At 40.9% G+C, this 12,781-nt stretch overlaps 1 protein-coding gene and 2 long non-coding RNA genes across 4 annotated transcripts in view; 2 read left to right on the top strand and 1 right to left on the bottom strand.

Annotated features, from left to right (window-relative positions):
- Window positions 1-3,322: 3,322 nt before the first annotated feature.
- Window positions 3,323-5,703, top strand: LOC135339846 (uncharacterized). The gene is made up of 4 exons (XR_010396059.1): window positions 3,323-3,560; window positions 3,765-3,927; window positions 4,129-4,249; window positions 5,466-5,703. It is a non-coding gene; the product is annotated as an uncharacterized LOC135339846 (long non-coding RNA).
- A 3,586-nt stretch (window positions 5,704-9,289) lies between these two features.
- On the top strand, window positions 9,290-10,368 carry LOC135339871 (uncharacterized). The gene is made up of 3 exons (XR_010396101.1): window positions 9,290-9,443; window positions 9,552-9,757; window positions 9,807-10,368. It is a non-coding gene; the product is annotated as an uncharacterized LOC135339871 (long non-coding RNA).
- Window positions 10,369-10,994: 626 nt separating this feature from the next.
- Window positions 10,995-12,781, bottom strand: part of LOC135339627 (bridge-like lipid transfer protein family member 2) — a 45,853-nt gene continuing 44,066 nt past the window's right edge. The window contains exons 53-57 of one of the 2 annotated variants that reach the window (XM_064535780.1): window positions 12,632-12,769; window positions 12,392-12,465; window positions 12,307-12,337; window positions 12,116-12,200; window positions 10,995-11,249 (exon numbers count right to left, since the gene is read on the bottom strand). In XM_064535780.1, coding sequence (XP_064391850.1) covers window positions 11,107-11,249; window positions 12,116-12,200; window positions 12,307-12,337; window positions 12,392-12,465; window positions 12,632-12,769 — 471 coding nt within the window. In that variant the 3' untranslated portion in view covers window positions 10,995-11,106. Of the gene's footprint in view, window positions 11,250-12,115; window positions 12,201-12,306; window positions 12,338-12,391; window positions 12,466-12,631; window positions 12,770-12,781 lie in introns of those variants that run through there. The other variant, XR_010396028.1, reaches the window with a different exon arrangement.

Below are 12,781 nucleotides of genomic sequence, written 5' to 3'. Positions count from 1 at the left end.
GCATGAAGCTCCCTGTCTGTCTGCTGAGACTTCCTGTGATGAGACTGCTATATAATTATACAATACCATGTATACCAATTGAAAAAATGTCATGCTGTGAAACAGAGTTTTTAAAGATACCTCTGTGTCTCTATCCTATAGCGTCCTCAATGTTGAGTAATTAGCATCCCTATACAACCAGATCTCAACCACAAGGCATTGCTAAGTGTCAGCTGCACTGACAACAGAATAATTATATAGATGGGTTTTCCCTTGTACATATTATATTCTACAACCACATGCATTCACCTGCATGTGTGGGGCATAATTATTATAGTTAACTAAGGCTTCTTTTTATGAGAGACAGTGTACTGATTTGGACTGGAGGCGGGTTTGCATGGCCATGCCATTGTTGCATGCGGAAAGAGACTATACAGTATAGCTTACTAAACTCACATGGAATCAGCTGCCCTTATTTTGGGTCTTAAGGGCGGCTGATTCATGAGACTACCATGCAGGAGCCCATGAGCTCGTGAACAGCTATATACCTATCAAAGAGTTGTCCCAACGGAACAATTACAACCAACCACAAACTACGTAAATGCGTGGGAATAAACTTTTAGCAGGCCAGAGATGTGTTTTTTACTCGAGGCTGGTGATATTAATTTTTGTGCAATATAAGTGCGTGGGTGGTAGTATATGTGAGACCGTAGTTGACGTAATTACAATCCACTCGGACTGCACACAATTTTTCGGATCCTAAAAACGCCAATGGTTGCTTTAATTAATTTGTTTCGGCGCTTTAGGCATTGAAGGCAAGTCGCCTTTACTTTTTGGCTTATTATATGCATGCATTTAATGCATATATACTAGGAGCGCGGATGCAGAGCATGTTTGGGGCGAGCAGGCGCGAATTGTGTTTCAGGAATAATTATGATTTTCAATGTAGCCATTTCAATTACAGCCCGCAGTATGCCAAAAGAACTGGGTGCACAGCCCTAACAGGAAGAACAACGTTATCATTCTTGCTTAATTGTTCACGTTTAATGTGCCTGTGTGACCTCATGAATAAAAATTGGTGAAAAACAACTTTCTACTACTTACTTCTAGCAAGTCAGCTGTTGCATGGTGTACCTGTACGTATTACGTCCCCCCATCTGAGCTGCTCTGACCGGCCTCAAGAGTCAGTCTTGTCGAGCTTCGGTGTAATTAATTATTGTGCCCATGGGCAGCAATTCACATAAAAGTTGGTAAAAGGTTATGAGTGCAAAAAAAAACAATTTGTGAACTTGGCACTGTCTACAGTATGGTAGCGGCAGCTGCATTTTTTTGCTTACTCCTTTTACAGTGCTTTTATGCACCTTTGCAACAAGCTGGTATCACATTGTAAACCACAAATAGTAACATGCATGCAAACCACAGGCTACAGGCTACAGACTGCAAGTCTAGGCGTTTCTAAAACAGCTTCACTGAAGAAAAACAATTTCATCTCACTCTGGCACTTCAAGTCTTTTAGTCAGTAATAGTTTTGTTTTCAACCGTACTAGTTTCCTAAAAAAGCCTCACAGTCTTGCATACAGTAGAGGGGTTCATATTGAGATTTTCAGCTACTGACAGTTTTGTAAGATAACCCTAGGTCACACCTCTGGTGTATCATCCTCCACCTTATGCATGTCCTTACTGTAAGCCTTAGATCTTGAATTTTCTATTGAACACATCCTTTAAGGAGCTCAACAAGACAACATCACAAATTCCTCCTTGCCTGTAAGCAGCCTGTGGTTTGCATGTTACTATTTGTGGTTTACCGGGCTATATATGTGATACCAAAAGGTGCATAAAAGCACTCAGTCTGTATACTCTGTACCTCCTCAGTCTGGAGACAGACAGTACATGCAGACAGACACGCAGCACTAATGGTGATTTGATAGTTTGAATATTGGTTTTTACTTATATGCAAACAAAATTGGAGCTTCATCCCAGGCTTTACTTTTTCTTGCATGCAGAGCATAAGTTTGGGTGAGCGCTAGCGAGCGACTTGTGTATTTGTTGTAGATAATATACAGTGATTATGTATTAATTTATATTGATGAATCGAATCAAAGTGAACAAATTATTGTGGAACAGTGAATAATTGATCACTCTGATGCACAGGATTTGATACAACTTCTCTAGGCCCTGGGCCAGCTGTACGTATAACAAGTTTTCACTCGACACCCGAATATACACGGCCTCAAATCGAGGCTTACACTTGTGGCCTGCCTGTATGAAGTTATATAATTATACTGTGTGTCATAATTATAACATTGTATGTATAGATATAGGATCTGGTTGCTGCAGACTGCATGCAGTGCACTGTAACATGACTGTATCTATGATATTGGATTGGCTACGTAACTTTTCGACTATCATAAAATGACTAATAATTATAGGTTGAGTTGACACCACCTGTATTCAATAGCAACATTATAATACCACACATGTATTAATAATACCATGCAGTTAAATTAAAACAATAACAGTAATTAGTGAGATGACAAGAAATAAAACAGTCACGCAAACAGAACTGATTATAAATCCTATCACGACGAAAAGGCTGGCGGTAGCAGAGTGTTCCTTTGCTTTTGTTAATCTTCCCTGCTTGAGATCAATTTTTGCCTGCAGTGATAAAATTGATACTAACTCTTAGGCCTAAGGCAAACATTATATCTATGACATAAAGTGTTAGCTTAGCTATAGAGACCTCCAAACTTCTCATTTAAAATTTCAACAAGCACTGTCTTGTAATGGTGCCAATTAATAGGGCATTACCTCAAGACAAAGGCCTACAGGCCCCCGCGGGCTTCAGAGTATAAGCCATGTACATTCCTTGTGCTTGACAATGTGTTATAACTGCTATTTATGTTGTTGCTTGATCATGAATGTGCAAATGATTACAAGCTGTTAAAACAATGTCGATCGAGAACTAAAAGTAAAACTATGCTGTGATAGTAAATAGCAGCTGCTGTGATAATAAACAGCGACAATCCAGAGAGCTAAAGTATGCGCTGAGATAATAAACAGTTCAGTAGGGATTGAAGGGTAATTTTTGGGGATTTCCTTAATTCTCATGCATATATGTAACGCTGTATATATATATAGTCTAAATAATATCTAGAGTAGAGTATATATATATACATGTATAGTTCTAAATCTGGATCCTATAAATTATAGCTGATGAACTTATAATCATTATGTCATTAATTGGCTTCGAGCTATCTTACAGATCGACACTATATATTATTTTTATTATGATAATCGCATGTTGTCCTATTATTCACTGTGATTTGTACAGTGATTAACCGAATAGCCGCGGTTATGATTTCATACGTAGTACCGCCCACCGCGGAACCAAAATCTAATTAATTTTAAATTACTTTCATTATCAGCTCTTAGCAAAGAAAGATGCGTAGCTAAGAAGCAGTAGTAGTTTTCTGCAGGCAACTTTGTTGCAAACTAGTCTAGAATAGCTACTCTGCCAGGATCTCTAAGTTTTGAACGGAGGAGTATACCAGCCAAGGCCCCAGCGAAGGATCATTTCACAAGTAAGCTCTGTGTGTGTATAGCGATCATCATTTTCCTAGTTTAGCCTTTAGAAGCCTTTTGAGCTGATTTAATATGCTTGTCCACCTACCTAGATAGCCTCTGAGTGTGTGAAATATACTGGAAGAGTAGCTTTGTGAGTTTAGAGCCTGTTTTTAGAGTGTAGTCGACAACGTTTGATATTCAAATTATTTTCTCTTTTTCAGCATTCGCCTCTAGCAAAGAAAGATGCATAACTTGGAAACAGTGACAGTTTTCTTTATTCAACTTCTTACTAAAGTAGTCTACAGTAGTTACTGTGTCAGGATCTCCTGGTTTCCAACGAAACAGTCAACCAGCCAAGGGCCAGAGCAAGGGGTCACTTCAGAGGTAAGCTTTGTGTGTGTATATAGCAAGCATTATGTAGCTAGTATAAGCCTTCAGAAGCCTCTGAGCTGATTTAATATGCTTATGCACTTGCCTAGATAGCTTATGAGTGTGTAAAGTATACTGGTGTAGAAGCTGAGTTAGTTTAGAGCCTGTTTTTAGAGTGTAGTGTACAGTGTTTGATATTCAATTTATTTGTTTCAGTGTGGCAAAGAAAGATGCACCCCTTAGTAACAGTAACAGTTCTCTTCAAGCTACCTTGTAGTTCTATCTGAACAGTCGAAGAGTCAACCAGCCAAGGACAGAGCGAGAGATTACTTTAGAGGTAAGCTTTGTGTGCGTATGTTTTTAGCTGATAATACTATACGCTTACCTACGTAGCTTGTAAAGTATACTTGCTCCAGCAGTATGTTGAAGCCCGAGTTTAAAATACAGAAGCCTATATATGTACGCTCAGCAGTGTTGCAATGTAAAGGTGTTATGCTTAGCTATCTGTTGGTCTCATCCACAATGTATTCTGTTAATAGCTGCATGTGTATTCACTATTGGTGCCCGCGTGTGTGTGCGTGTGTGCGTGCATGTGTGTGTGTGTGTGTGTGCGCGTGCCCGCCCGCCCGTGCGTGCGTGTGTGCCTGTGGCATGATACTTTATGTTGCTAACAATTTACATTATCAGTGCTGCCAAAAGTTAATTCTTATGCCTAGGCTTGTGTGAAGTTCTGCTTGCTTCCAAGGTTACAATTCAATTAGGCTACTAATCAATTAGGCTCACTACTATCAGGCTCACTGTACATGACTTGTATAGAGGTTGATTGCATAATAATGTTCTGACCTTTTCAGGGGAAAGCAAAGGCTGTTGGGCTTATGAGTGTACTGTTTACTTGTGTAAGGACATTTTCTTCCCAACATAATAGGCTTATTGGTTGTGTTATGCTCCCCAGCTAGGATTAGGTCATAATTTGTCATTAGTTGGCTTGTGTGATTAGTTGGCTTGTGTGTTTGCCTGTGATATGCATTGTAATTCTTCTGTGCCCAAAGTTGAATCTTTTTATGAACTCCCAGTTTGTTGTAGGATCACAATTGCTTTATATGTGCCTATGAGTTCCATTGCATGTAAGTTTGCTTGTGGGAGCCTATACATAATTATGTCTAAGGTTGCATGATTCATAATTATTTGGCACCCTTGTATGAGATGTACTGTACTTTGTGTATGGCCATTCTCAATAGACTTTTTTAGGTTTGTTGGCTTGTGAGTTAGTGCCTGTACATTCCTAATTTTTAGTGTGCTGTCTGTTATAGCAATTCAATTATAATTATGTGGCTGAATGTTATTATTCAATTTAGTGTGTGTATTGATTGCATGATAATCTTTTGATCTTTTAGGCACCACCCCAAACAAAGGTACATTTAAAATTCAATTTCTTTATGGCTGGCTTGTTGGCTGGTGTTTGTCTCTGAGGAGGTTATGTTCTACTGTGTGTAAGAACAATTGATTCTAGAGGTGGTCTGCTTGGTTGGTAATACTCCTTCTTCCTCATGCAGGTCTGTGAAACTATCGTCACTGCTATCTGCCATGGAACCACCACCATCGTATGGGTCTGAGAAGGTCTACTCACTGTGACTACTATCCAGGATACCTAGGAGTACCTCATCCCCTGTGTACAGAGGCCTCTTAGTCATTGTTGTACCATAGAATTAATTGTAATTGTATTTATTATAATGTATGTTCACTTTTGAGATTGATATTGAAATACAAATTTCACATGAAAATTTCAGCAAATTTTTGATTGCTAACCTATGGTGATCGGACTCAGTACGGCTTCTGTTGACCTTCGAGAGAAGCCTTGCAAAGCTGTGGAGCTCAGGAAGGTTGTAGCTCACCACAAATTAATTAAGATTAGAGTAATGTGCGGTTGACGCTTCAAAGCGTCAACCGCGGCTACCAGCTATTCACGTATTGACGCTTCAAAGCGTCAACCGCGGCTATTCGGTTAATCGCGTATCAGTAATTGCACGTCGTTAATGACGACGTGCAATTACTGCCTTGACGACCGCACGTTCGAATAACGGCCGCGGCTAATTTTTTTACTGAAACTGCAGCTAAAAATGTCCTTAAAACTGCATAACAAACGATTAACAATCAATAGTATGGCTACTCGTGCAATAAGGCACTCATAACAAGCACTGGCAAGGTTCTGCACCTTGTGCAATTAGTGTCCTTGCCATTGCTTGTTACTCGTACGTGCTATTAATCCCATATTGCACTCTTAGCCATACTATTAATTATATAGCACTGAATCTTCCCTCTAAACAAATTTTCCACCTCTGAATATATATACAGCCATATACCAGCGAAAATATTTTTATGTTGTGCCTTATATACATGCAGTAATGATGTTCAATGCCACAGTATGGTTACTATATACCGTATAGCGTGTAATTTTCGTGGGGCAAAATATTCGTGCATGGTTTTCGTGGTTGGAGGTTTGACCACGAATATTTTACCCACGAATGAAGCGACCTTGCCTATACCTTTACCTGCAGTGCAAGCAGCTACCACGAAAATATTACCCACGAAATGTCTCAATATTGCTGAACCACGAATATTTTGTCCCCCGAAAATTACCCGCTATATGGTATAGTGTATAATTATTTTAACGCAACATCTCATGCAATAATTAACATCTTACCTTACAGATGCAATATATACTTGGTAAAAAGACAAGCACCAGCAGAGGAGTCCCGAGGGGAGAAAAGATGACTGCCGACATTATTACAATTATCGTGATAACTTTTATTCTGCTATGTACTTGCTCTGAGAGTGACAAATCATTTGCAAGAAGAGCTCCACTATTAGCAGTGACGACAGTCGAGGCTGATGCACGAGAGGCCATAATAATATTTGGTGATTTTTGAACCTCTGCTAATATTACAGTGTTGGTTGGTTGGTATGGAGTATTCCTCACCACTTGGGAGTAGGTTGGGGGAGCTGCATTTGTCAAACTCTCCACTGGGTCTTTGCAATAGGTAGTGCAGTCGTCAGCCATTAATTTAACACAGTCTGTGCAGTTTATTAATAGCAAAGCAATTGTAGACTAATATAACAGTGGCAGCTAGTACGTAGACAGTATATACAAAACTGAAAAGGAAACATTCTCAAGACTCGCATCATTGAGCTCTACTTGACATGCATGCGCAATGGTTCAGAAGCTAGTGCGCGAGCACATGTAGATACATAGATACTGTATCTATGCTCTATAGATCCTCTTCAATACATTATAGAATATGAAAGTACTGGATCTGGTTTATATTTTGAGTGTAATGACCCGGTGTCATAGGATAGAACCTCCGGGCGACAGTTTCTCCCCCGGAGCCTGCGGTCTTAGGACAATGCCTCCCCCCGGTGGTTTCGTCCTAGGACAGAATCCCCGCCCCCAGGATATATCATCCGGGTACATGTACCCTGTCAAAACCTGTCAAGGCTTTAGTATAATAAGCGTGCGCGTGCATGCGAAATGTATAGACTGTTAGCAATCAGAATGGCTACTCAACAAGAGTATGAGGACATACTGCTGTACAAGACTGCTGCCAGCAATGCTGGCCAGAAGAAATACAGAGACGGGCTTTCCACTAATGACAAGAGAAGTATAAGAGACAAAGCTCAAAGATATGCTCTGCAGCAACAATGCTTATACCTGCCTGAGAAGGACAGCACTGGCATGCATAGAATGAGAAGAGTTGTGGTGAAGCAAGAGGAGAAAAGCAGGATACTAAACATGTGCCACGATGGACTGGATGGGATGCATTTTGGGAGAGACAAGACCTATGGAAAGGTATATTTATCATCATATCTTATAAAGTATAATTATATCTGTTTCATGCATGTAGGTTGCTCAGGATTTCTACTGGAAAGGCCTACATGCTGACGTCATACAGCCCTGCAAGCACTGCGACAAATGCCAACGAACGAATCACCAACTGCAGAAGCCCAGAGCAGAACTACACCCCATCCCTGTGACAAAGGTCTGGTACAGAGTTGGTATTGACTTGGTAGGACCTCTACCTGAAACAAGCTCTGGAAACAAGTACATTATCACCCTTTCAGACTATTTCTCTAAGTGGCCTGAGGCTGCCCCACTCCCATCAAAATCAGCAGAAGGTGTAGCAAAATTTCTGTTTGACACATTTTGCAGGCATGGGTGGCCAAAAGTGATTCAATCAGACCAAGGAAGAGAGTTTGTCAACAAAATCAACACCCGACTTTTTCAGTTGACTGACATACAGCACTGCGTATCAAGTGCTTACCACCCACAAACAAATTAATGGCCTTGATGAACGCTTCAACCAGACTCTAGTGAACACTCTCAAGAAGGTAATCGATTCTAGTACTGATGACTGGGATCAGCATCTCTCTGCTGCTCTTTATGCCTATCGCATATCAAAACAGGTAAAATTTTAATTATTATAATTATCATGCATGCATATGTTATTTTTTGATTGTATAGGCGTCATCAAAGTACACACCCTTTTTCCTAATGTTCAATCGCCACCCGCGGAAAGCTGTTACTTTTGATATGGATCAACGAGATGGTGCCGACGCTATAGAAGATAGAGGAGATGCTGACCAATTGAGTGGAGAGGAGACTGAAAATGAAGAAGACGGAGAAGACATGGATGGAATTCTCCGAAGGTTGATGGAAATTCGTGACTGCTGTCACCTCAATGCCAAGGAGAACATTGCTGCTGCACAGCAAAAACAGAAGCAGCAGTATGACAACAAGCATAACTCTTTGAAGGTATTATTTTATATAGCAAACTTTAGCTTATTTTTTTCCATTTTTGTCGTAGAGTTATCCAGTTGGCAGCAGTGTCATGCTAAAGAATATGGCCAATTCTCATCGAATGGGAGGGAAAATGGACTGCACCTGGAAAGGTCCATATATTGTCCATAAGATCCTTGACAAGGGTAGATACGAGTTGCAGTCTGGGAGCGGCAAAGTATTGAAAAAGTGTTACAATGGGGTACTGCTAAAGGAATACTACTCTCCAGGTAAAGTGTGGCTAGCAATAACCTCCTTCTGTCGTGTTCCTTGCTATATAATTATGCTTAAAACATTTTACAGAAACCAACGATGAAGAAAACACTCTTCCTGGCTCTGAAGACAACCACTCTTCTCCAGTCAAATCACCTCCTAAGAATAAACGAATGCCTGACGTACCCTCTCAAAATCCTGACCTACCCTCTCAAAAGCCTGACCTACCCTCTCAAAAGCCTGATGTACCCTCTCAAAAGCCTGATATACCCTCTCAAAAGCCTGATGTATACCCTTTCAAAAGCCTGACCTACCCTCTCAAAAGCCTGATGTACCCTCTCAAAAGCCTGGTGTACCCTCTCAAAAACCTGACCTACCCTCTCAAAAGCCTGACCTACCCTCTCAAAAGCAAGATAAGCGTGATAAGCGTCCTCTTGACACAAAAGATCCTTGCAAGTCACCTCCTAGGAAGAAACAAAAGAGTCAGGTAATAATATATAATTATCATAACATGTCTATTTTCTTGGTAGAATATTCTGTATAAGCTGTGTATATATCTTGTACAATTCTTAGACTTCTGTGTATATGATTATAGGGAACGATGTGGCTGAAGACCCTAGATCTAAATCTAGCTCTTTGACAAACAAGTGTTGAGTGCAATAGGTGGTATGCTCTCCGACAAGCATATGCGTGCAGCCCACCAGTTATTATCGATGCAATTCCTTAAGTTTGAAGGCTGCTATAATACTCTCTTGGCCCAATTAAAGGCATTTCCACCAGTTTCCAATAATCAAGGCCCAGGTAAGACAACGTTTATGTAATTATGATAATTTTACTTGTACACGTGCAGCTGTGCAAATCTTCTTTGTTGAAGAACGACAGCACTGGATTGCCACTTCTCTGTTTAAGGGTGAACTGTATTTGTACGACAGCTGCTTCAATGGAACGCTTTCCCCAAGTACTGAGCTCCAGATAGCACAAGTGTATAGCCCATTAATTCAATGCAATGGGCTGTTGATTTCTGTGGTGGCTCTCCAGCAGCAAGAGGGTGCTAACAACTGCGGACTATTTAGCATTGCTGCTGCATATCACGCTGCTATGAACGATAATGTGGATTCTCTAGTGTTTGATGAGGCCAAAATGAGAGCACATCTCATTAAGTGCTTTGAGAAGGGCAAACTCTCACGGTTCCCTCGCACAAAGAAAGCGATGCCCAAAAGACCAACACCACAAACCATTGCCATTACAATATACTGCATGTGCAAGAGACCGGACTCTTTTGAGGATATGGTCATGTGTGACAAATGTAGTGAGTGGTATCACTATCGCTGTGCCAAAATTCGCAAAGAACCAGTAGGTAATTGGTTTTGTTCTGGTTGCATCACTTTATGATTTGTGCACTTTTGGTTATATTTATTGTTACTTCTTTCTCTTGCATTGTTGTATATATTGAGTATTGAGATCTATAACATCATAGATACAGCATCTATTGCATCTAGTTAGGCTTTGTTTATGGCTGTTTACTTCGTAGCCTAGACTAGTCCTCTCAGATTACCTGTGGACTGACTTTCACCTGCACCGCAGAATGGGGGAGCTCTGGTCCTGGGGTAGGAGCTTTTGTCCTAGGACAGAAACTCCGGGGGGAGGATTTATCCTAAGGACGGAACCCCCCCCCCGGAGCTCCTGTCCTGGGGGAGGCCGTGTCCTGTGACACCGGGAGTCATGGAAGTCTGATTGGACCAGTATCCTATGGTATCTATTTTGGTATTAAACTTTTATTGGTACGTTGTTTCCAGTCAACGTCTTGCCTGCAGATTTACAATGTGGCGGCTGAGCTGCACATTTTGGATCACATAAGAGCAACCATTATTGTGAGGGGAACAATCATTATACAACTGTTGTACAGCGAAGAGTGACATGGCTGAAATACATGATTAGGAGTTAAGATTTTAGAGACTGGAAGAAATCCATGCGCAAAAACACACACAGATCGAGAAAATTTTCTAACAGGAACTCGTAAAACATCCACGGCGCCTCATTTGTTTCATTTGGTGACATTATATTTCAAACATGCGCACACTTAATTTATCGTAACACAAACAGACACACACACACTAACTGGAAACCAAACACAAGAACACAATGTTCTATTACAAAGAGTCCTGAGAAGGTGTGTTTCTGCTTATAGTTCTGTCCGCTGACTCACTAAGAGGAGGGAGATAATCGGAGGATGCTCTTTGTAACTTGGAGTCTCTGCTCTGGGTCTGGGTCAATCTTGATGACCTTCGAGGACCTACACAATAGAACAGAATACTCAGTGATACAATGTGCACATGACATCTGCCATACGTGTACATGTCACTATAATAGGATTGCCTACACTGGTCGGTGGTTCGATACTATACCATAAAAATTAAGGTGCCACAAAAAACAATTCTTTGACGCACAAACAGAACAGAGAAAAATATATGAGCCTCAACTAGCCCCTCTTTTAGAGTGACGGCCACATTGAAATTGAAATTGCAGGACAAATAGCTTTCATGGCTTCATTTGGCGCCCAATTAAAATCAAGCAAAATTAGACTGTTCAAGTTGGTGCTAAGAATAGAGTGGCAATGTTACGGCGGCCGAGAAGGGTCACCTGCCTCCGCTTACCACCACAATGAACCGTGCGTGCGGAGTTTCTGTTGACCGCGTGCGCTTAAATATAAACACTGGCAGTAGGCACATAAAGCGTGCGGTTGTTTCTAATGCCCGCGCGCGTTAAGAGACACACAGCACGCGTGGTTAAACAAAGAGCCGCCAACAAATTTTAAGATTAGTCTGCACAAGGTCAAAGGTGTCTTGCAGTCTGCATTGATTGGCGGCTCTTTGTTTAACCACGTGCGGACATTAGATGTTAATCAGACGTTTTACGGTAACCATTTCTTATGCCTAGTTTACCACATGCTATAGGCTGTATTTATGTGCGGAATTGAGATAAAGAATTTAAAGTAGCGAATTAGAAACTCGGGCACCCTGGGTCACAGCGTAATAGCTAAAAGTTACCTACAACATATCAATAACAGTACAGTCATGTCTCAATACTATTTAAATCGATAGTCGGTACATCTGCATGAGTAAGTGCTATCCTCTCAAACAACTGTTCCCTGGAACTCACCTGAAGATTTGGGTTCTTCCATTGTTTGACCATCTTTACTTGCTAGTTTACTGAACAGCTTCTTGCCACTTTTAGCCACCTTAGCCTGTGTGGGTGGGTTTAAGTATATAAATCGGCGTATCAAAGACACAATGGTTGTGTGTGTGTGTGTGTGAGAATATTGTTGCTATGATATAATGCTAATAGCTCACCTGTAGTGAGCCCAATAGCATATCGGACCCTCTGTTGGGGGAGAGCAACAGTCAAAACCACACCACAAAATGAGAGATAACTCACTTCCTGGGCATCTTGGGTGAGGCCAGCCCCGCCCTCTCGTCTGTCTCCTTCATTCCAACCACACTTTTCAGTGTCTGTATAAACACAACAGGCAAAAGTAATGTAAGAATATATGCACAATCACAAGATTTGAAAAAAAAAATCAAGTTTACATGTCACATTACACGATTACGTGAATTAAAATTAATACTTCAAGCACTACCAAGTTAGAATCCTTTCTATCACATGATATTCACTCACTTGCTGTACGATGACGGTCTTGATGTCCTTCTTGACCTCCATGAGCATGTCCGTCCAGGTCCAGTTCTTGTTGTGGTACTCAAGAGTGGGGATTGTGAACCTCCCGTTCTGAATGTCTTTCAGACTCACATTCTCACTCTGGGTGTATAG

Source organism: Halichondria panicea, chromosome 8 (genome assembly GCF_963675165.1).
Source record: "Halichondria panicea chromosome 8, odHalPani1.1, whole genome shotgun sequence".
NCBI lineage: Eukaryota > Metazoa > Porifera > Demospongiae > Suberitida > Halichondriidae > Halichondria > Halichondria panicea.
Note: the sequence above shows the minus strand (reverse complement) of the source record. Positions and strands in the feature narration are given on the sequence as shown.